Consider the following 24806-nt stretch of genomic DNA (forward strand, 5'->3'; position numbering starts at 1 on the left):
AGTAGACTTATGGATTAATGATGTCCAATCTTAGTATGCAATAATTCTTAAAAAATGTCTTAATTTTATACTTAACAAATAATTGAAGTTATTTGTGTAATTCTCACATGATTTTTTTTCCATCTAAGTTACTTTAGGTTTGGCAAACATTAAAGTTTTAATATTATTGTTCTCGCCCCCAAAATGTGAAATCTTGACTCCACCATCGACTGTGTGGTCCAGAGTACTAAGGTCTACCTTTCTTTTTGGTAAGGCTGGACTAGGGTATGGAAGTTTTATGTTTTTTGAGTATTGGTATTTGGTTTTGTGCTATTTATGGTTGTGAAGGGAATGCTAGTTTTTTGTCCCTTTTGATTGTGGTGTCTTTTCTTGGTTTCCCAATTACTTTGGGGGTGTAGGTGTGATTTCTTACATGGGTTTGTTTTTATGGGTGTGGTTGCAAATGTTTTATGTTAGGGGGTCAATAATGAATGTATCTAAAGTTGCTCAAGGAGGGTTGGCTGTTTTGGTTAATTGTGCAGACTTCGTGTAATGAGGTAATATGTGGGCATGAATATGATGAATTTCTCTTTGAAGATGCAGAACTGAACGTATGATTTTAGTAGTTAGTAGAGGATTCTTGGTTGATTAGTGACATCTTGTACAGTTCTATAGCTTTTTGTTTTTGTACATTTTGTGCATATAGTGCTGAGAGGGGCCCGTTATGGAGGAGTGAATATATATAAAAAAAAAAACAAATAAAAGATATGATAATCAATTATGATTTAAGAATGCAAAAATTAAAGCATGCATGGTGGTTATAGCACAAAATAAAAATTTGTCTTATTTAAAATAAAAAAAAAATCTCCACAAATGAATAGTTTAAATGCTTATATTATATATTGTAAATTAATTTTTCAAAGCATTATAAGTTGGTTAGCATAGATTTCTTGCTATAGTTTTCAAGGATATGTGCTATAATTTTATTTTGATAAAAAAATTATTTTAAAGCTTGTGTTTATTATTGTTACAATTTTCAATTCTTATATGAGTCAGAGAAGAATAATTTTAAATAATCCTTATATTAATCGAAGTAGAAGAAAATTGAAAATACTATTCCACTATATATATTTCATTCCCAACTCATACTTCCTAGTTTCAATTTTAGAGTTTTCCTTCTTTGATACAGATCCATTCATCAAAGTTCATCTTATAAATTTTTTTATAAAAAAACACAAAGAAAAAATTTGAAATCATAGACATGCAGACAAAATCGATAGTTGTAACAATCTAGTGAGTCTTGGTAATAAGAGAATATTGAAGAATCGTTGAATTGTTCTTGAACAAATATCTGTAGTAAATCTCTAAGCAAAAACTTGATAATAAAGTCTTTTCAAGCCGAAGATTGAATATGAAACTTGGAGCATGTTATGTTGCAAAGGACAATGAGTTGAAGCCTTTAAGAGAGGATGCTTATTTTATTTGCAATAAGGAACAAACTTTGGATGTGGTTGATGGTGTTGGAGGATGGGCAGCCAAGGGTGGGGATGTAGGCGAATATGCTCGACAGTTGATGGCTAACGTCATCATAGCTGTCCATGAAGAGTATATGCTTAAGAGAAGTGTTGATCTTAGGAGAGTTTTGCATGAAACTTACTTTCATACCAAGGTTGAAGGATCATTGACATCTTGTATTCTCACATTTAAAGCAAGTTTGTTGCATGCTGTGAATGTGCGGGACAATGGGTTCATCGTGTTTAGGGATGCAAAATTAGTCTGTTGATCACCCATTCAACAACGTAATTTCAATTGTCTTTATCGATTGGGGAATAACAAGACTAGTGATAGACCTGATATGGCAATGGAGTTAGTTTTGAGGGTGGAGGCAGGGGACATAGTGGTTCTTGGCATCGATGGGCTACTTGATAACATGTATCCAACAATGATGGAGGAAATCTTGAAGCGCGAAACAAAAGGACAAGAAGGAAGTGTTTGTCTAAAGAAGGTAGCACAACAGGGTATGCGTTGTACAACTCGTTTGACAAGTTTACATCTCTCCATTCGCTGAAGCTGCAAAAAAAGGCAGGACTGAATCATATGGGAGGCAAAGTAGATGACATTACAACTGTTGTAGGGATCATTTCATTTTAAAGAGACTGCAGTTGGACTGCTTCCATTTTTCTCATTCTGATAAATCATTGTCAATGTATTGCTAACATGAGTGTTGATTTGAGTTTGTTACCTTGAGCATTGCTTCATTAATTACTAATTTAATTTTGTCCTTTTGTACGTAATTGATTAAATTATAATAAGAGTCAAACCATTTTCATAGATATATTAAAACATAATTGAATAAAGAGTAATAGGGGTAACCAACCTGTTCTCTACCAGCGGTTGTGATGTGAAACGTAAGTATTTTCATTTAGCTTTTAAAAGTACGGCTTATAAAATTTTACCTTAAAATTTATCTTTTATTTTGATTGTAATATTTAAATATTTATCAAAAATTTATATATATATATATAAATATTCAAATGAATACATTGCTTATATTATATTGATTGATAATATATATTTGAGTATTTAGTTCATTGATTGGTACATGATCACTTTATTTAAAAAGTGAATTAGAATGTATTTTTTCAAATTAAAAAAAATTAGTTGAGAATATTTTTAATATAAATTTAATAGTAAAATATTTGTTAGATATTTTCAATTAACGGGCCAAAGAGGAAACTTTTTTTCATGGGGCTTCATCCATTGGCCATTTCCCTATTAATCGTTTTTTTTTAATTTACAGCCCCATCCTTAAACCCTCCTCCCCACCATCAACAATCCCAAAACCCTAAATCAAATTATCAAACCCTATTCAAAAAATTGAATAATCTTCTCCATTTGATTTTGATAATTTTTTATTGGGGTTTTGCGAACAGAAAGTATAAGAATTTGTTGTATTTATTGAATCATTGAATTGAAATCAAATGTTTGAAAGATGAGACTCTGCTGCCAACAATGCAGAATCCGAAGCTAAGAGGTCTCCTTTTGGGATTCAATTTCACTCATGCCAGAGCGAACACCTTGTTTGATTCACTGCTTTTTCTACTCCCGAGTTCTTCTTCTTCTTCTTCTAATGCTAGGTTTTGTCACCCCAAACGACGGCGTTTCTGCGGGTATGCGGCCGAGCAATTCTCAGATGATGAATACGAGTGCGATTTTGAGAGCCATAAGGTCCTTTTTGTTTCCCCTTTTTTGAGAATTAGCTTATTTATTTTAATAATATGTATGGTAAAGAAGGAGAAACTTGTTTGAATCAAGGCTGGAAATTGATCATTTATGTGATATTATTTATTGATATTAGGCGTCTTCTTCTGTTGCCAACATTGATGAATGGAAATGGAAACTCAGCATGCTGTTACGCAGTGAAAATGACCAAGAAATTGTATCTAGAGATAAAAGAGATAGGAGAGACTATGAACAGATATCAAACCTTGCCAACAGGATGGGACTTTACAGGTTTGTACCATCTCTATTGTGTATAACATTATATTTGATGCACTGAAAATATATGTTAAGATATATTCTTCATGAGAAAGAATGATTCTAGGCCCGGTTATGTGTTCTTATTTTTTTCAGTGAAATGTATGGAAAAGTGGTTGTTGCAAGCAAGGTTCCTCTTCCTAACTATAGGCCAGATTTGGATGATAAGCGGCCGCAACGGGAGGTAACAAGTTTTGGGAGCTGCTGATAAGTTTTATATTCTGTATAGCTTAAAAACAATATTTCCAGAATGGAGAATTGAAATGTTTGATGATTTATTTCGGTAGGTTGTTGTACCATTAGGCTTGCAAAGGAGGGTTGAGGGTTTACTGCAAGAATACCTTGATCGACTGCAGTTAAATTCTGGGAACGTCAGAGACAATTCAGACAATGCGAATTCCATTGATCAGGCTGAATATGTGAACCCAGATGAGAATCCAGATTATTTCCTGGATAATTCTGTTATGGAAAAGGTTCTTCAGAGGAGGAGTTTGCGATTGCGTAATATGCAAAGAGCTTGGCAGGTATGATCTTTTCCCTTTTCTTCTATTTTTTTCTTATCTGCAATGGGAAATAGCTTTGCGGGCATGGCTTGCTTATTATTATTTTTTTCCTTTAATGCTTTTGATATGTTGTCAAATTTGCTTCTTTACTTCGGCAGCATTTGTATCTTTTATTTTCTTGCTTTTGTGCATTCTAAGATATACTTTCATGGTTTTCTTCTTTTCCCCTTTAAAAAAAGCATATTCATCTTTGTTTTTCCCCCTGTACTTTGTATAAGATTTATCTGCAGATGTGATGTTGTATTTATCACTAAAATGTTTGTACTGGTATCAGTAACTGAAATGTTGCAAATGTCAGAAAGCATTACTAGTATAATATGTCTATTATGATTACTATTCCGAGTAGTTATTTAATGAGTATAATGAGTACCATGAACTTCCTTATCTATCTTTATGATCGCTTATCCTTTTTATTTTCAGGAATCACCTGAAGGCAAGAAGATGATGGAATTTCGAAAATCTCTGCCTGCATTCAAGGAAAAGGAAAGGCTGCTTCAGGCAATTGCACGTAATCAGGTTTTGAGTGTGGAACTTTTTTACTCATTTTCAGCAAGCATATCATATCAAACAGACTACCATTATTGCCGAGAGATTTCCTTCTGTTCACTGTTTTGTTTAGAGAAGTTTCTGGTTTTCCATTTCTTTGCATTTGTTTGGTTTCATCCTCCTTATGGATTTGATTCATTATACACAGCTGGCTTGTTTGTTGTTCTGTTGATTATATTATAATTATCGCAGTAGATCTATCTATACCAATACATAAAAAATGACTCCAGCCGGTTCTCTGCTTGGTAGCTGGCAGTAATACTCGCTTTCTTTGGCTGCGGCACTTCAGTTTTTTATGGCTTCATATTGCTGCTGTTGAGCCTGTAACAAAAAAAAAATTGACAGATTCTTTTAATTCTTCACAACTGAAATATTTGCTCCTCCCAAACTTTCTCCTGTTGCAACAAAATTAAAGCACCATGGTGCAGGCCACAGCCTAGTTACATGATTAATATTGATTTTGACTTGTATTAGCATATATATATATATATATATATATATATATATTCCTATATGTTAAGAAAATTGAAGTCACTTGATAATCTTTAAAAGTATGAATTATACCAGTCAAATAGACATCGTTCTTGCTACAAAGACTGACTGAATGACTGGATGTTTGTTGAACATATATCAGGTTAAAGTTTAATCAGTCAACCATAGGATAAGGGTGTTAACTTTTTGTAGTAAGAAATGTGAGAGAAACTTTAGGTCTTGGAAAAGGAAGTCAATTCAGGGTAGAGTCTATTAGAAGTTAGATCTGAAACAAGAATCAACTTATAGAGGGGTATATAAATCAAAAGGAGAAGGTTCACCTGGTAAGAATTATTTCTATTTAAATTAACAGCTTTCGTAGTGTCTCTGTTCCATTAGGTAAAGAAAAATTCTGGGGATAAGGTCCTAATTTACCACTTTACCTAGGATGATGGATCAAATTTACCACCCATCTTTGAACCGGGTGCAATTTTACCACTGTACTTTCTAATTTCGTTCAAAAATGGTCAAAAGTTTCTCATAAAATATTCTTTTACCATTAACTTTTGACCATTTCTAAACCAAATTGTAAAATACAGTGGTAAAATTGCATCTGTTAAAACATGTGTGGTAAATTTGATCCATCATCTTAAGTAGAGTGGTGAATTTAGACCTTATCCCAAAATTTTGGACTGTTGCATATTGTAATTCCTCCTGGTTTTGGAGTTTTGTCATTTTTCTCTAGTCTTTTGTTTTCATTTCTTCAAATTTATTGTGAAACAATAGAAAAGGTACATTTCCTTGTCTGTTATTTAGAATGCCAATTAATCAGTTTCTTGTGGCTTTTTATGTTATGAAACATCATAAATTTGTATGCATGAATTTAGAATATGTTTTCTGTGCAAATGATTACTCTATAATCGCCCTGCTTACAATTTACCACAAACAAAAAAAAAAGAATGAAAAACACCTCAGGAATCTCTCTAAAGTTTATACCACGCCTCATCTTATTCATGCCTGTGCTCTATAGTACCATTCTTAATTGTTTGTTACAACTGTAGGTCATAGTGATATCAGGGGAGACTGGGTGTGGCAAGACCACTCAACTTCCACAATATATATTGGAGTCAGAAATAGAAACTGGTCGTGGAGCATTCTGTAGCATAATTTGCACACAGCCTCGAAGAATATCTGCAATGGCAGTTGCAGAAAGAGTGTCTGCAGAAAGAGGAGAGCCTCTCGGGGAAACAGTGAGTCTTCTCTTTCTGAATAGACAGGCACATGTGAAAAATAATATAAAATTCTTTGCTCAAATGTATTTTTAATTTTGAAAACTTTTTTATTCTTGCTTCCATACTCCAACAGAAATTTTTTGGTAGGTTGGTTATAAAGTTCGATTAGAAGGAATGAAAGGGAAAAATACCCATCTGCTTTTTTGTACCAGTGGTATTTTACTCCGACGGCTGCTAAGTGACCGGAACTTGAATGGTATAACTCATGTTTTTGTTGATGAAATTCATGAACGAGGAATGAATGAAGGTGCTGTCCTAATAAACTCCTTTGGATGTGCATCTCTCTTAAAAAGCAGTCAAGCATGATTCTTAATATTTGAGTTTATGTATTCCAGATTTCCTACTGATTGTGTTGAAGGATCTTCTTCCACGTCGTCGAGATTTGAGGTTAATTTTAATGAGTGCCACTTTGAATGCTGAGCTCTTCTCCAATTATTTTGGCGGGGCACCAAAAATTCACATTCCGGTAAGTCAAAAGTTGAGCTTTCTCTTTGTATACTGATTTGTGGTGTCTATTATTGTAGGTATTCACAAATAAGCAAGCTGGGAGTGTCATTTATCTGAATGATAAATTTTGCTTGATCATCTGTTTCCTTTCTATTTTAGTTGGAAATAAGAGTTTAGGTAGTCATGGTTCCGTTTTTATGCAATTTTTAATTTTTATGTATTTTTGGGTTGGATGAGTTGTACTTCTAATTTACCAAAAAAAATTGTTGAATATTCTCTGGACTCCAATGTGGATTTGTCTCTTCATTCCAAATATGAAAATTTCCTCTCTCCGCACACACACACACACACTTAAATAAAGGAATTCAGTGATAGTTTTGAATGATGTAATTTGTCACCATTGTTACAAAACTTATTTTAAAGAGGATTGATATTGGGAACTTATTGAAATTTATAATAAAAAAGAGATAAATTGTTGACTCATTAAAAATATAATAATGAAATTTTGGTTCCTGCATATAGTCATTCCATTTTTGTCTCCTGAAGGAGTTCATCGATTTTTATTTCCTACCTTGGTTATTTCTCTGGTACGAAAAGGTCTATAATTTGGGCTAGCATTTTTGCCCACTTGTTTTCATTTTTTTCTCTTTTATTGTTGCATCTATTTATCTTGAACCAGTTTGTGATTTATATATATTTTACTTTGGGTTTGGAGATGAGCCTTTTACCCAAACTCTTCATTGGGCAAGTCTAAGTTTATTCATGTTATTATTCAGGGCTTCACATATCCAGTCAGGGCACACTTTCTGGAAGATGTGTTGGAATTCACCGGATATAAGTTGACTTCTTTCAACCAAATTGATGATTATGGCCAAGACAAAATGTGGAAAATGCAGAGACAGCTTGCCCCACGGAAAAGGAAAAACCAGATAACTGCTCTTGTAGAGGTACAGTATAATTACTTGGTTATCAGCTGGGAACACTGTGGCATGTTTGGCTCGAAAAATTGTCACTGTTTGATGTAGTGCAAATGAAAGAGCTTTTGGAAAGATAATGTTTGATTCTAAGCAGTCTAAAATTTGTAGGATTATTGGCATTTGTCTCATGGATGAATACAGTGATATTTTCAACTTTTTGATAATGGAATTTCTTGGGTTGAGCTTCAACCCCTGAAGATTTGACTTGTTGAAGGGGAATACAAACTTCAATTAGGCCAGTTTGGTATGCTTGGCTTCAGTGTTTTATTTCAGAGTTCAGACTCTTGTACTTAGAAGAGGCTATTGTACCAGAAAGTTAATTGTGTTTGGTAATGCATCCAAAAACTTACTTTTGCAATAAGTGCTAGATTCTTGATCTTTTCATCACGAAGTAACTTTAAAATGAACCAAACAATTAGAAAAATGTTCATAATAGCTTTAAAGTAATTATGAACCATCATAATACATTTCTAAACAAGCTTATGGTAAATGTTGTGGTTGATTTGTCTCCAATCAAATGAAAGTATGGTTGTATGTCCTTATACAAGAGCAGGTTCCAATCCCACTTCTAATGCATACTGTTAGAATTCTGCTTCTTTGCAACTAAATTGGCTAGCTTGGGGCTAAATAGCAGTTAAGGCATTAATGCTGCAAGATGAGGATCATTCCATGTCAAGCCTCATACGAAGCTACCTTAGTATGACTGGTACTTGACGATGAGCTGTAGAGTGAAATTAATTTATTCATTGCATTCAGTTTGAACTTTCTGTTGTTCAAACAAAAGTATAGTCTTTTGTTGTAAGATGTAGCCATTTAAGTATTGGATTAAGTGATTTGAGCTTATTTGGGCTTGACATACTTATTTAATTGAGGGTTTTGCAAATCATCTTTTGAGGGTTTACTGAGCAGTAGATAGCATTTCTTTACATCCTATTTTTAATTCTAGTATGGTTTTAAAATAACTTCCCTTAGCAGTTTGGTTCTTTTTTGATCCATGTTATGATTGCTTAATCTATTTTCTTTTGGGTCTGATATGATTGCTTAATTTAAGGCATGGTTTTGTTGTTTTTATTTTTTCTCCTTTCATTTTCTGTGACACTAGTACTTGTGTGTTGTAATGTGTTTGATCAAAACCTGTTAAAGCTAAAATTTCCTAAAAGGTTCTGATTATAGCTCTGAATGTTTGGTCCTTTTTCCTCATATTTCTGCAGGATGCTCTGAACAAATCAAGCTTTGAGAATTATAGTTCTAGGGCACGTGATTCTCTGGCATGTTGGATGCCTGATTGCATAGGATTCAATCTTATTGAGGCAGTTCTATGCCATATATGCCGAAACGAAAGACCAGGTGCTGTGCTAGTATTTATGACTGGTTGGGAAGATATCAGTTGTTTGAGAGATCAACTTAAAGCTCATCCCCTTTTAGGAGATCCTAACAGGGTTCTGCTTCTAACATGCCATGGTTCCATGGCAACATCTGAACAGGTGGGTTTATTTCTGTTCTGTGAATCACCTGAAGTTTCAGGATGAAATTAATGCTTGAAGGTTTTAAAACCATTGAGTACAAGGTCCAAAGGAGTGTAAGATAGGATCATTTGATCAGGTGATGAAAAAAGAGTTTATAGGAGCATTTTTGAACACATGAAATAGAGCTAACTTATATAGTTTTTAATAGCAAAAGAAGTATTTTGGTCTAAATAATTAAAGTATCCACCTTTGGTTAGAATATATACTACAAAAACAATTAGATGTCTATGACTTCACACACACACACACACACACACATTCATTTTAAAGGTTCTAGTCTCTTTCATTTGCTAGAAATTATTGATTATTAGGTCTTTTGAAAGTTTTTAGCAATGTAGTCAATCAAGTGATCATTGAGAAAGCCAGTTTCCATTTTATTTTGAAGCCTTGTTTTAAGAATTTCATGACTAAAAAGGTTGCTCATTTGTCACAATTATGATATCGCAATATATTACACTAATTTAGTTTTAGAATTTGTTTCCACATCAATGATCCTATGATATCAAAAATAAAGACCTTATGCTAAACAAAATTGCTTTCGCATTTTCCCATTAAAGAGTTAATCATTTCAAATAAAATTCACGCTTTTCATCATTAATTAATGGGTACTGAGCAGTTGATTTTCTGAAGAAAATAAAAGAATCTGTTCTGTATAATAAGAAATTGGAAACTAAAGCATAGCTAAGTTGGTCGGCCATGGATGGAAGAAAACTTTGACTAAAGCATAGCTAAGTTGGTTGGCCATGGATGGAAGAAAACTTAGTAAGCTCTGCATTCCTGAGGTTAAAAACCACGAAATCTTAAGGGTTTGCATTGAGTTGTTTTCCATAAAGATAAAGCATTTTTTTGTAGAGGGCAGGGTGAGGGGGAGAGATTGTAGAGGGTAAGGTTCCTCTGAACTTCACTACTGACTACATGCAACATCGTCTTAAACAGGTCTTCTGGATTTATATGCCATCTGTACTATTTAGCTAGCACCAAACTTGAGTTCTATTAAACTCTTTCATGGGCACTATCAAGCTCTGTAATGTCTTGGTTCTTTTTAGCACAATGTTTGAGAGGTTGCAGTGTTTTATTAACAGCTTTTAGACTCTTAACTTCATTTTGAAAATAACAAGAAAGGAAAGAAATTTTAGAAAGTTATGTTGTGTATCATGTGAGGACAGAGAGAAGGTTAATATAGAATATTCGCAGTTTTGGACAAGAAAGAACCAAAATATGGGACAGTGGGCATATCTAACATTAATTCCCATTAAAGTTCAGTAGATCTAAACCCTATTTTATGGTTCTTTAATTGTGCATGTTCAGTGTCATGAATGTTTACTGGTTACAAATTACTGTCTTTCAATTACTTTTTTCTTTTTTCGTTTTTTTTCTCCTTATAAGATATCAATGTAGACATGAGCACCATACCTTCAGCTGTAAATTTACTTCTCTCTCTCTCTCTCGCTTCACTGCTTTGTGTTGGTTCATTACTCCATTTACCCAACAAACGGGTAATTTCACCAGCCTTCCCCTTTTATTAATTCTATGATCAATGAAAATGACTTAACAAGCCCCTTTAGTGAGGCTATTTTTTAAAAATTATTGTCCTTTTTGGTTAAAAAGAATGTGGAATCCAAGCTGGATGTTTCAAAACTGTCATTAACGCTGAAATAAATTTTCCAAAATAGAAAATGCTTTAGAGGTTAAAAATATTGCTGAGATCTGCTGTTCAATTTGGTAGCGAAGTAAATTGTAGAGAATGAACAGAAATGAGCAGCAGTGTTTTACACTCACACATATATAAAATGAGCAGCCTTTCCTAATTAGCTCAAACTTCTTAGCTCATAAACTTAAGAAGCGTACATTCTTGAACTCTCCCAAAGCAAAGCTACTATTAAATTGAAGTTTGTAAAATTTAAGAACTCAGAGGAAAACCTCATTGGAAATTTTTATGCTCTTGCACTAGTGAGTGTTATTCATTTGACTCTCTTCTGTTGTTTTCTGCAGAAACTAATATTTGAGAAATCACCTCCAAATATACGTAAAATTGTTCTTGCTACAAATATGGCAGAGGCAAGCATCACAATCAATGATATAGTTTTTGTGGTAGATTGTGGAAAAGCAAAAGAGACCACTTATGATGCTTTGAATAATACGCCATGTCTGCTACCTTCCTGGATTTCTCAGGCATCAGCCCGGCAAGTAAGTATTCTTGTAATTAGGCTTATATCATTTGGATTTTCCTTTTATATTTACAGTATACTCTGTATATGTATATCTCTATAATATATAATTTTGACCTTGTCAGTTGCTGGGTCACTCAAAACAGAAGTTGTGTTCTGAAATTTTTCAATATCCTAATTGTACATGTGTGCATATCCATTTCTCCAGAGTTGCTTCTTTGTGTCTGCTTGCCTGAGAGTAGAATTGGTTTTTCTGGGGCCTAGTTCAACCTGAGACCTTTTAAAGATGACTGATTTTTAACAGCTATTGGGATGTTTAAAAGAGTTAACACTTTGTTGTGGACTCTGTTGTATCAGCCACTATTTGAATTTTTTTTTTTTGGACGTTTATGGTGCCTACTTTTCTCTTGTCATGGCTGATGTAAGTGGTGTTGGGTAATATTTTGGTTTGCAGAGGAGGGGTAGGGCTGGTCGTGTGCAGCCAGGCGAATGCTACCACCTATACCCCAGATGCGTTTATGAAGCTTTTTCTGAGTATCAACTTCCTGAACTTTTAAGAACTCCTTTGAATTCTCTCTGCTTGCAAATAAAAAGTTTGCAGGTTGAAAGCATTGGAGAATTCTTGTCTGCAGCTTTGCAAGCACCAGAACCCTTGGCTGTAAGCATTATATTGGCCTTTTACTATGTATGGTTTCAAGTATCTGTGTGTCTCCTACCAAGATTGCAATTTGATTTTTTTATGATTTCCTATCTTTATTACAATATTATTTTGCTCTTATAAGAGAACAAAGTTTCCAATTGAAGAAGGATCAGGACTAATACTTCAGTGCAGGATTACACCATATGATGCCATTTACTACTGCTTTGAGCAGCAACTTGGAAATTCAGATAAAATAGACTTATCCTTCTTGATCTGAAAATGGTAAAAGAACAAAATTATAGAAATTTGCTGTGGATGAAAAATGGGTGAGGACATGGTGATGTTTGACTCTATACATAGTAAAGGTGGCTAACGTCTTTTTTGACATACAAAAGAAGAAAAAAGTACAGGGAGAAGAAAGCAATTTCTTACCAGTGCATGCATGAATACCGTTATACATTATGCATGCAAGTGTGTGTGTATCCTTTCATATACCTCTTGGCAATTTTGTTTTCTCTCTTGCCTGTCCATTGGCATTTTTGTTTTCATTTTTATGAATGCTGCACAGTGAGTTGTTGACAAATAAATGAATGACAGGTCCAAAATGCTGTCGGTTTTCTGAAAATGATTGGGGCATTAGATGAGAAGGAAAATCTGACAAGTCTCGGTTAGTTTGCTATTCTTCTGCTGGGTAGATGCATTTTGGTACATATACTTTATACCTATTATTCCCTCCATAAGAAATTGAATGTCTATCTTTCCTTTTTGGGGTGTTGAAGAATTATGTTTTCTTTTTTTTTTTTTATTCTGAACACCTAAAACTAAGACATTTCTAAATTCTACATTATTCTCGTGATTTTTTTTTCAACTTTTTGGATTAAAAACTGTAAAGCAATAATAAATATAAGATATTTTAAAATTTTTAAATAAAAAACTATGAAGTCCAAGTTTTTGTTTTTTTTTTTCCTCTAACTCCTTGTAAATCAAATGTGGACATTCAATGTGGAATGGTGGGAGTACCACCTTTGGCGTTGTTACTTATTTCCTTCTCTTTTGTGTTTTTCCCCTCCTCCCAATCAGGAAAGTTCTTGTCAATGCTTCCTGTAGATCCCAAGCTAGGGAAAATGCTAATCATGGGTGCTATCTTCTGTTGCTTTGATCCTGTTTTAACAATAGTGTCTGGACTTAGTGTCAAGGATCCTTTCCTTTTGCCTCAAGACAAGAAGGATGTAAGTATATAAACATTAGTTTACTTGATGGAATTGAACTTTGTTATTTTGCTCTTGCATCTTTTGATATTGGTTTATATTTGTCGAGAAGTATGACAAAGACCTGACTGGCGTGGTACTATCATATGCTTGTAGGGAATATTTGTATGAATATTTATAATGGTTTCCATTTTTTTTCCTTCGAAATATGCTCCCTTCTCTGTCTTGCCACTCAAATCAAAATTGAGAAAAAAGAAATGTGACCCCTAACAACCATTACTTTTCTGCAGTTGCAGTATACAATGCCTCTGCATCACTGAGTTTTCTATTCTTTTTGTTTTTTGTTTTATCCTTTTTTAGTTTCAAAATGGTTCAGCTGGAAACCAAAATAATGCAGAGGTGAGGGGTGGGGGGTGGAGTGGGGCAGTGTTGGGGGCTGTAATAACTTGAATGGCTGCCTGATCCCCACAAAAGAAAACCTGGTTGCTCTGAATGATTTTTGTTTTGATAGCTGTCCATCATAGTGCTATTTTAAGGTACAAGTTGAAAAGAACTGCTAGTGTTATACTGATAATCGTGGATATGATATTTGAAGTCAGAAAGTTGACTGGGAACAGCTAGAGGGATATATTCTAAACATCTCATGTTGGAATGCTTCTGGAAATCTAATTAGAGAGAGTAGAAACTTTAAATAATGGCTACTGCTTTTGGTATAGTGCAAGAAAGCAAAGTGTCTGTAATCATTTAGTTGGCTTCACAAGTGGAAATAACTGGGATATTGGAGCATTTTGTAGCTATAAAGCTTTCAGAGATTATGAATTAAGAATTTTCTTCGACAAATATAATTGGAGCTTCTAAAGTAGCCTGCCAAAGTAAGCTGAACTTGGCTCAAATATATCTCAGCCATTGACATATATCCTTTTTCTCCATTCCTCCATGTTCAAAGGCCATGCTGGTTAAATATCAAAATCTTTTTCAGAGTGGCTCAAACTCCAACCTGAAATTTGATTGGTTTTTTAAGCTCAACCTCCTGAAAGGAATTGGGGTGTGCTCTTGTTACTCCTAATGAACTGCCAATTGTTTACATGTATTCTGTTATTTATAGCAACCAACCTTTTGAACTCTATATTAACGAAGGTATTCTCTTGGTATTTGCTATTTGAGGCCCATCTCTTCTATGGCTTTATTTTTTGTTATAATGTAGTTAATGGTGTTGTCTTTCTTAATTTTTTTTCTTAGTACTTAATTACTTTTATTTGTAGAAGTTAATTTTTTAATGAGATGACAGTTACTTTGCTAATCATTTAACAATGTAGGCTCACAATATTTATAGATTTTGCTCGTACTAGCAATCCACATGGCTGTTTTAATCTATCAAGTTTCTTTAGCTAATAATCCTTTTTATGTTTTAGTTAGCTGGGACAGCAAAGTCTAGATTTTCAGCAAAAGACTACAGTGATCACATGGCTCTTGTCCGTGCTTATGAAGGTTGGAAGGATGCAGAAAGAGAAGGATCAGTATATGAGTATTGTTGGAGGAACTTCCTGTCTGCACAAACTCTTCAGGCTATTCATTCACTTCGGAAACAATTTAGTTTCATTCTAAGAGAAGCTGGCTTGGTAGACACAGATGCAGGCTCAAACAATAAATTAAGTCATAACCAGTCTCTGGTTCGTGCTGTCATATGCTCTGGACTCTTTCCTGGAATAGCATCTGTAGTGGTAAGGGACCTTTATCGTCTGAACATGCAGCTTCAATATGTCTCACTGATTATATGAGATGACATACCATTGTGTGCTTTATGTGCAGCACAGAGAGACATCAATGTCTTTTAAAACCATGGATGACGGCCAAGTTTTATTGTACGCTGTAAGTGTAAACACCTAATCAAGAAAAATTAATAATACTGTCTACTTTTGTTTTCAATGAAGATCGAACGTCTACTTTGCTCCTAGGCAATCCGTCTTTTTCATCATAGGATACAGCAGTTGCTAATTATTTTTTTTCATTTATATTATGACTCCTTTATGCAAGAAAGTTATTGCTTCTACCCATATTTCTTACTTTTTGAGGTCAATCTTTTTGTCTTTGACCTTTTTGTTTTTAGTTTATTATTAGTTAAACTTTGGAAAAAATTCTTAAGGAATTTTAATTCACAGATTTTCATTCTTTTTTTTTTTTGAAAAAAAAAACAAGTCAAGAATGTATTTAAAGTAACAAGGATCAATATTGAAAAAGTTTGGCCCCCAAAATACAAAACATTGATGGTAATTTTGGGAAGTAATAGCTTATCTAGGAAATTCATGCAGTACCAACCTATCCAGGGGCTAGTTTGGGAATATCCTCAATTATTTATTGTAATTTCTTATTCACCCTACGTGGACAAACTTATTGGTCATTTGACATGATTATGGTTAGTGAATAATGCCATATAAATTTAGGGTGGATGTTGTAAGGGATATATAACCCAGAATTATAAGTTTGTAACTATGTTGTTTAATGTTATGCCTTAGTTACCGAAAAAGAAAAAGGTGAATTTAGGGCTTTAGTGTGCATTACAATATTTAGAGAATTTTTTTTTTTTCAGAACTCTCTCCCTCTCTTTCTCATGCTCACACATATGCATCCCAGTAATTTCTGATAAATCCTTATTTTTCTCCTAACAGTCCCTGAATAATAAAACCTCTAAAACCATTATAACCAGGTTTTCACAATTTTAGAAAACTCTTCTGGTCAGTAAATGGGCTTTCTCTTCCAGTGAAGATGTTTTAGATGTTTTTCATTGCCAATTTAGATTCCAAATGCTGCTGCTATTGCTTGATGCTGGTAATGGTTTTTGCTTCAGAATTCTGTGAATGCACGTTACCAGACTATTCCTTACCCATGGCTAGTCTTTGGTGAAAAAGTAAAGGTCAACACAGTTTTCATACGTGATTCCACTGGTGTATCTGATTCTATGTTGATGCTCTTTGGCGGTGCTCTAAGCTGTGGGGTACAGGTGATTTCATTTGTTGATGAGTACATGTTATTTTCAATCCTAAGGAATTCAACTGCTAGGTATTTCTAATTAATCTCTTGGTTGTTTCCAGGCTGGGCATTTGAAAATGATGCAAGGGTATATCGATTTCTTCATGGATTCTAGCTTGGCAGAGTGCTATTTGAAGCTCAAAGAAGAACTTGATAGACTTATTCAGAAGAAGGTGAGCTAGGATACCTCAAACATATTTGACTGAAAACTTTTAGATGTCCTCCAACAAGATGCATATGCAATTCATATGATGCATTCTTTTAGAGTAGTAGAAATTAGAAAATATGTCTTGTATTAGTGCTGCGCTGGATTCTATTTCTTGTCTTATAATAACATTATTTTGGGTTACTTTTAAAGTGGTTTTTATGACTATATTTATTGTGCTCTACTATTTGAGGGTAAAAACTGTCTGCTCAAGCCATTGATCTGAGGAATCAAGAGTGGAATAGGAATAGATTCTCTGAAAGTGCATCCTTTTCTGGACGATGTAAATATGTTCTTACATGGATGCACTTTCTAGTCTTTATCCTGTTTACTTTTTTTTCTCCTTTTTCTGTATTGTAACTGCAAACTTCTTTAGATTTGTTTATGTTGTACTTCAACTACTTAGATTTTCCCTTATATGTTTTAAAATATATAGTCAAAAATCGAATTTTTTCACTTTGGTGTCTTTACTGTATTTATTTTATTAGCTTAATATATACTGCTTCAATTTGCATGTCAATCTCTTCAGTGTACTTTTTTGTGCTGCCTTATTGTTAATTCTTTGTTATCTTTGATTTTAGGATAGTTACCCATTGTTTGCAAAATATCTGAATGGTTATTGGAAATAGGAAATAACTTCATTGTATCGGTTGACCTTCAGAATCATCGAACCACTGCTTTTCTATTTTTCTTTCATCACATGATTGAATAACTAATTCAAAGATTTCACCAATTCGAGATTATTAATAGATAATTATTCCAATTGCTGGCTTTTAGGACTGAGTTCAGATATAGCATTGATGGAATTTTTTGCTTCAGCTCCATGCTGAGGTGCACCAAATCAGAGCAGCTTACTGAATTAAGTTTTTCTTTTGACTTTTGTATTTTCTGCTTGATGTGTCCTTTGCTTCAAATGATATGTTGCCTTCTTATATGCAGCTTCAAGATCCTAGTGTTGATATTCACAAGGAAGGAAAGTACCTTATGCTTGCCGTTCAAGAGCTAGTGTCTGGAGATCTATGTGAAGGGAGATTTGTTTTTGGCCGTGAATCCAAGAAGCCTAAGGATTCCACTGACAACAGTAGATTCACAAAGGATGGAACAAATCCAAAGAGCTTGCTACAAACTTTGTTGATGAGGGCAGGCCACTCACCTCCAAAATACAAGACGAAGCATCTAAAGACAAATGAGTTTAGGGCACTAGTGGAATTCAAAGGAATGCAGTTTGTGGGAAAGCCTAAGAAAAACAAGCAGCTTGCAGAGAGGGACGCTGCTATAGAGGCATTGGCATGGTTGACTCATACCTCTGACAACAATCAAGACGAAGATGACTCCCCACTTGATGTCACCGACAATATGCTAAAACTTCTTGGAAAGCGTCGAAGATCAAAACGCCGATAGGTTCTGTTTATTGTATGTGTACTTTTCATGGCAGCTGAGGTTTAAACAATGAGAACTTTGGATATCCAGTGTTGATCGTAGTTCAAATCGTTCTCATCAATTCATTACCTGAAGCCAGTAACATAAGATGTACAATGATAGGGGGCTTGAAAGAGGAAGGGGTGAGGTCTGCATCAGTTGTACGAACTTATCGGTGAAAGGAAAAATCAAGATCTCTAAGCAATACATGGCGTAAATTTCAGCATAAACAAGGGTTCAAAATATTGGGAAGCACATAAACATACAAGGATGAAGCGGTTTCAGTTCAATTTTGTCACTTTATAGAACCAGTAGCATCTTTGTTGCAAGCGTGGACTGTCAAAGAAGGCAGTGGTGGCATGTATATGCATATAAGCTGCATATAGGTATGTAAAGAATTTAATAAAACATAGCTGTGCAATGACATTTTTTGCATGCCTTGATGTATGATTCCTTCTTACTGGTAACTTATATTTATTTAAATGGGATCATCATGCATGCCTGATAGAAGTTAGATTAGATGTTAGTCGTGATAGTTGAGTCTTAAGGTCAGGTTTTCTATATTTTGTACTGTTTAGGTGGTTGAATACTATCTGCCCGTCCAGCAAAGAGCTGGTCCTAGTGGTTATAGGCATGGTTAAAGAGTAGCAATTTTTCTTGGCGAAGCATTTCATAATTATTGTATATCCCTTTGTCTGTCCCTCCCTTGCCTTAAAACGTAGTCAGGGAGGCAACAATGATCCCATTCCATATAGCATGTAAGGGGCAAAAGATATTATAATCGTGACATGAGTTGCTGTGGTTTAAGTTATGAGTATTAAATTCTATTAATTACCTTTAATTATTGTTCCAACCCTAAAAGAGAGAGAAAAAAAATTGACTAAAATCAATTAGTTTTAAATTTGGATTTATAATTATTTAAGCAAGTAATGCTTTTTTACTGGCTTCGAAAAGCTTTTTACCAACCAAATTTAAGGGAAGAGAAATCATTACAAAGCACAATGAAAAGCTTCAATGTTCTCTTTTCTCTCATAGTGTCTTTGTTTGTAACAAGGATTGCTGATCCTATCAGGGCATATAATGAGTCAAAATTTTGTTACCAAGGTTTTCATTACTATATTAAAAACCGGAAGTGTCTTTAACAAGCATTGTAGTGCACTTATACTATTTGGTCAAGTTTGTCATGAGGCATTTTTCACCAAAAAACCGTGTGTAATTCATGAAATTTTTTTTATTTTTAAAAAGTTTTAAAGTTATTTTTTTTTTATTTGTCTCCCTCTTACTCTTAGAATTGGGAAAAAAAAAAAAACTTAATGGCTATTAAAAGAAATTTAACCCTCATAAATTAAAAAAGAAAACTCATGTCTTTAAATACGTTCGCATTTAATTGTAACTTGAATAAAATTAACGCATGAAACTTAAATGTAATAAATGATATCATTTTAACATCATCAATGTGTCTCCCTCCTTGTGATTACCCTATAAATAACTCTTTTCCTGGCATGTAAACCTCGTTGGACAAGCCTTTTACCAACCAAATAAAAGAAGAGAAATCAGTAACAAGCATAATGGCAAGCTTCAAAGTTTTGGGTCTCATGATGATTTTGTTTGTAACTAGTGGTGTAGTCATGAGTATAGAGGAGGTGGTTGACCCTATACAGGCCTATAACTGTGAAACCAAAATGAGTTTGAATTGTGTAATGGAGGTTTTCGAAAGTATATGCAATAAAGCCAAAAGTGTTACTGATAAGTGCTGCGGTGAGCTTATGGTGCTTGGTCAAGTTTGCCACAATGCATTATTAAAGAGGACACTTCAACTTCCTAAATTCAAAAACGTTGATGCATCCATACTTTTGAAAAGGAGTATCCAAACGTGGAACAAGTGTGCTTTCGTCGTTGACGGTGTTGCACCATCTCCATCTCTTTGAGAAGGATGTTGGAAATTTTTATACAACAAAAATTCTAAAGAATAATGCCTTCACTATTGTCTGTTTCCATATCACATGAAGATGCTAATAAGGGGTGATGGTCTGTTTTGTCTTCTTTTCTTTTCTATTTCTGTTAAGTTATTATAAATCGTATGTTGCAAATTGTGGAATGTAAAACTAAATTATCAATATACTGAAGAAATGGTTAAAGTTGACTATATATGGTTTTCATTAACTTGCAAAGAATTGAGAAACACTGGATATGGTGACTACCCTAAAACGTAATTCTATTGGCTACCCTTTATCTCTTTAATTGAATTTTAGGCTTAACTGTTTATTTTTATTTTCCTTTTGATTCATGAAATAATATTTTGATGCATGCAAGAAAGTGTCGTAATTAATCCAATCCTAAAGTCGGTGCCCTAAATTCTTCAAATTCCATTTTATTTGCTTTAAACTAAATAGCATTATGAGTGCAAATGTGAAAAATAATTACTCTTTTTGTAATTCTTGATTTTTCTAGTTTAATATCTTGTTATATGTTACAGTCCCTTAAAAGCATTATTGTCTCTTTGTAAGCTTTGATCTCTCCATTTGCCTCCACATTTAGAAAGTTTTATAAAGATCTTAGATAAGAATAACTCTCAAGCCTCCATACCAATGGAAAGCTGAGTGAAACTAGTAATTATGAGTCGTGTGCTCTCGATAAAAAAGAATCTATTTTTCTCTGTATATACAATAAATTCATTTTTATAAGAAGAAATGCAATTTATGTAGAGAAAGTTGACGTAGCTAGTTACATTGAAGATTTATTGATACTAATGGAAAAAGTTTAGTTTCTTCCATTGCGTTTTGTCATGCTACTTTTGAACACACATGTTTTGATGTTCTTTTTCTCTTACATGGTTTTACATAAACTTGTTTTATTCCCATTTATGAGCTTTTGGTCACACATATGGTATTTGAAATTGCATAAAGAACAAGGCCATGAATGACTTATTGAAAGGTGATTTTGCGGAATTGATATGTGAGCTACATGGTGGTTAAAAGTATACTGTGCTTGAATTAAATAGATGAATGAATGAGTATTTGATGTTGGCATGGACAACCTTGGAATAAGGTTTGTTGGTCGTGGAAATTGGCCTTTCTAGCAAGGCATGGTGGTAGACATATTTAATGGTAAGACACAGGATTGTGAGGCCTATCTAGCAAGGCTTGGTGCTAGACACGTGTAATGTTGAGACACATGCTTGTTATTCTTATCTAGCAAGGGCTATGGTGCTAGTCATTGTCGGTCTTAATGGAGTGCTAAAAAGGGGTGAATAGCATCAAAAAAATCTGAAGAAAACTCTTTAAGTTTGAAAAACTTTTGAATGATTTTGAAGTGGAGAGTTTAAAACTTGTTAAGTTAAAAAGCACCAAGTAAAAAGAAGGTAAAGAGCAGTGGACATAACATAAATATTTATAGTGATTCGGTCCCCTTAATTACATCAACTATCTTGATCTTTCAATCAAGGATTTTTAACCTAACTTTACTAAACTAATGGATTTGATAGCTTCCACCAAATTTTTACAAAGTGAGCTTCTAACCCAAGCTCAAAACCTTTACAATGTTCCTTAAGCTTTCCTAAGTTTAATCTTCCCCTGAAAATGCCTCACAAAGAGTATAAAGATGATGGAGTGATAATTCTTTGATATAGAGTTATTTGGGATTAATTTTGATAGTAATTTAGCATAGTTTTTATAATAATGCATAAAAATTGGTAAGTTTTATTTAATTATTTTATGTTAGTTAATTTAGGTGAGTCAATCTAATCCCAATTAATTTTTTCCTTAGTTTGGTATTAATGTAATTAAGATAGGTTGTTATTGATTTATTTGTACTTTTGTAGGCGTTTGATAAAAGAAAAATTTTAGTGAAAGAATAAGAGCAATTTCAAGTTGTAGACTTCCACTGCACATGTTTTCGTATTCCAATCTTAACTCTCTCTACAGAGCTTCAAATGATATAATTCTTAGACCATTGGAAAGATAAAATAAAAATCTACAACTTACATGTTTACCACTTTGCCCAGTTCGGCTTGAAAGGTGGTAAAAAATCTTGTCGAAGTTGACACATAGTAGCAGTCATAGAGCAATTATAATTTCTGATAATTAATTGGTCAAGACCATAGCTCACGTCGTTTGATGAGAAAATTCTGATTGAAATTGACTTCTTTCTTCATCCAACTTGACCTAATTTCAAAACCCTATAAAAACAACCTTTCAGAGGACTTTTAGGGAAAAAAAAACCATATTGACAATTGATAGTCAAGTCACAAAGTCATTAAAGTTACAAAAGAATTTGGAAGATTCAAGGAGATTTGGAAATCAATAATACAATTCTTGGGTTTTTCTATCTTTTTGCTATTCTCTTATTTGTTAGTTTTGTTTTTAATGTTTAAATTTTATTTAATGATGATGTGACTTGATGAAGAGCTAAATTATTAATCTAAGATTATGATTGAACTCAATACGTAGTTTGTTTGATTTATTTATCTTTCTTTTACTTATGTTTAATGGATTTAAGTTATTTATTTTATTCTGTTCTTAATACTTCTAGTTGTTTGGCCATCAATTAGATTGAATTGGAAACCTAGGTTAAACATTGACAAAGGAGATTTAGGTAGACCTTGAATAAAATAGCATATGATCGAATGCACTTAGTTTATTAGGTGATTTAATTTGCATATAGGGTAGACATACACTATAAGCATAAGTAGCCTAAATTAGAGCATGAACTTGATGAATCTTTCTTCAATTTAATTTGTTTAGACATATAGTAAATTAATTGAAAGAGGTATTTTTATGAGAAACTCGACAGAGACTTGTAAATAATTTAAGACTCAAGGTTAGTAACTTAATTCATTAAACTAAGTTAAAAGAGAGAGACAATATTTAGATAAAGTATTAAGAGATCTTATAATTTTAGTTTTGGTAATCACTAGAAGTTAATAAAATAATTTTGCTGATATATTTTAGATTAGTTTTAGTTATTAGTTTATTAGTTTTAATTTTAATTTTAATTGTTTTGATAAAATTAAGATATGTTAATTTTAATAGTTAACAGTAAAAATTAATTCAATTCTCTGTGGGATTGACAGTCTAGTAATCACTATATTATCTTTGCTTTATGTATACTTGTGTGGATACAAAATTGAACAACAAGTTCTAATAGCTAACAGTAAGTATTAATTAAACTTGTTGTTCGATTTTCTTTCATTGAATGTGAAGTTAAAGTTTAACATGAATGAGGCATGTTTTCATCATCTGATGCATCTAGTGAAAGAGATGTTGCAATCGAATGAATCATTACCAAAAAACTTCTATAAATTGAAGACACAGTTGAAGGAACTTAGGCTCGACTATTAAAAAATTCATGCATGTAAGAATAATTGTGTCTTATTTTATAATGAATATTCCAAGTTGTCTTATTGTCCATGTTGTGGTCATCCTCAGTATAAACCGAATAAATCAAAAGGGAATGGAGAAAATATTTCCTTTTAAGATTTGACGATACTTTCCACTAACACCAAGATTGCAAATGTTATAAATGTCAGGCAAAATTGCAAAACATATGACATGGCATGCCACTCACCAATCTAATGATAGAGTGCGTAGGCATCTTGTTGATGGTGAAGCTTGGCAACATTTTAATCGTACCCATCAGTTTTTTGACTTTGAGCCTCGTTACGTCAAACTAGGTTTATGTTCAGATGGTTTCAATCCATTTGTGTCGACAACGAAACCATATTTTGTTTAGCCGATAATACTTACTGTCTATAACTTACCTCCATGAATATGCACGAACCAATCATACATCTTTTTAGTATGGTCATCCTGGATAGGACAAGTCCTGGACAAAATATTAATGTGTTCCTTCAACCTCTAATTAATGAGTTAAAAGTTCAGTGGAACAAAAAAGTGGTCATAAACGATGCCTTTATCACAAAATTTTATTCTATGAGCAACACTCTTGTAGACCATTAATGATTTTCCTTTATATGGTATGTTGTCCAAGTGAAGCACTCATAGACGTTTATCATGTCTATGTTGTATGGAACATGAAAAGAGTTTCTTCTTGGAGTACAAGAAGAAGCCCTGTTTTTTTTTTATTATCATCGGTAATTCTTGTCGATGGATCATCCTTTTTGCTACCAAAAAGATAAATTTAAGAAACGTGTTGAACAAGACTCTCCAATTCCTCGATTATCTTATGTCAAGATCTTGGAACGATTGGAATCAATTCCAAATATCACGTGTGGGATAAAGGTGGGTGATCAAAAGCTACCGGATTTCGATCAAACGTATAATTGGGCTAAGAAATGCATATTTTAAGAGTTATCGTATTGGCAGGTGAATCTCACTCATCACAACTTGGATGTGATGCATATTGAGTGTAACACATTTAACAATATATTCAACATGAAGATTGATGTCCCGAGAAAAATGAAAGACAATATTAACACTCGTTGTGATTTAGAGGTGTATTGTAGGCGATCGAAATTGCACTTAATTGCAAATAATGGTAAACTTTTAAAACTGAAAACCTCATACACTTTACCTAAAAAGCAACGGAAAGCTGTGTGTGCTTGGGTGAAACAGTTACGATTACTAGATGGTTTTGCCTCTAACCTAGCAAATTATGTGAATAAGCAGAAATGAAAATTTTATGGGATTACAAGTCATGATTGTCACGTTTTCCTACAATGGTTGCTCCTAATTGCCTTACGTGATATGGTCCCTCAAGCTATTTGAAGTGCAATCGTTGAGATCTCACATTTCTTCGTGATTTATGTGCAACCGAACTGCATGTTAAGCATATCAATGCATG

General features: G+C 33.5%; 2 protein-coding genes across 2 annotated transcripts; both read left to right on the top strand.

The window, feature by feature from the left end:
* The first annotated feature begins 1390 nt into the window (after positions 1-1390).
* On the top strand, positions 1391-2047 carry LOC18586929 (putative protein phosphatase 2C 55). Its single transcript, XM_088810484.1, has 2 exons — positions 1391-1753; positions 1817-2047. The coding sequence occupies exons 1-2, from the start codon at positions 1391-1393 to the stop codon at positions 2045-2047; spliced, it is 594 nt and encodes a 197-aa protein (XP_088666610.1).
* Positions 2048-2763: 716 nt separating this feature from the next.
* Positions 2764-18670, top strand: ABO6 (DEA(D/H)-box RNA helicase family protein). Its single transcript, XM_007010526.3, has 19 exons — positions 2764-3207; positions 3338-3492; positions 3613-3700; positions 3804-4040; positions 4500-4595; positions 6158-6346; positions 6476-6635; positions 6724-6854; positions 7612-7782; positions 9024-9296; positions 11331-11525; positions 11961-12164; positions 12744-12813; positions 13227-13375; positions 14767-15075; positions 15164-15223; positions 16200-16352; positions 16444-16554; positions 17526-18670. Exons 1-19 carry the CDS (start codon positions 2992-2994, stop codon positions 17985-17987), a joined length of 3429 nt encoding a protein of 1142 aa, XP_007010588.3. The 5' UTR covers positions 2764-2991; the 3' UTR covers positions 17988-18670.
* The last annotated feature ends 6136 nt before the right edge of the window (positions 18671-24806 follow it).

Source organism: Theobroma cacao, chromosome 10, assembly GCF_053813885.1.
Source record: "Theobroma cacao isolate CCN51 chromosome 10, ASM5381388v1, whole genome shotgun sequence".
Lineage (NCBI taxonomy): Eukaryota > Viridiplantae > Streptophyta > Magnoliopsida > Malvales > Malvaceae > Theobroma > Theobroma cacao.

What these genes read in the sequence shown, in the direction of transcription:
- LOC18586929 (XM_088810484.1), top strand. Translation starts at nt 1,391, where the DNA reads ATGAAACTTGGAGCATGTTATGTTGCAAAGGACAATGAGTTGAAGCCT. An exon ending in TGTTTAGGGATGCAAAATTA is followed by an intron (nt 1,754 to 1,816) that starts GTCTGTTGATCA and finishes GGGAATAACAAG; the next exon opens with ACTAGTGATAGACCTGATAT.
- ABO6 (XM_007010526.3), top strand. Translation starts at nt 2,992, where the DNA reads ATGCAGAATCCGAAGCTAAGAGGTCTCCTTTTGGGATTCAATTTCACT. An exon ending in GCGATTTTGAGAGCCATAAG is followed by an intron (nt 3,208 to 3,337) that starts GTCCTTTTTGTT and finishes TATTGATATTAG; the next exon opens with GCGTCTTCTTCTGTTGCCAA. An exon ending in ATAAGCGGCCGCAACGGGAG is followed by an intron (nt 3,701 to 3,803) that starts GTAACAAGTTTT and finishes TTATTTCGGTAG; the next exon opens with GTTGTTGTACCATTAGGCTT.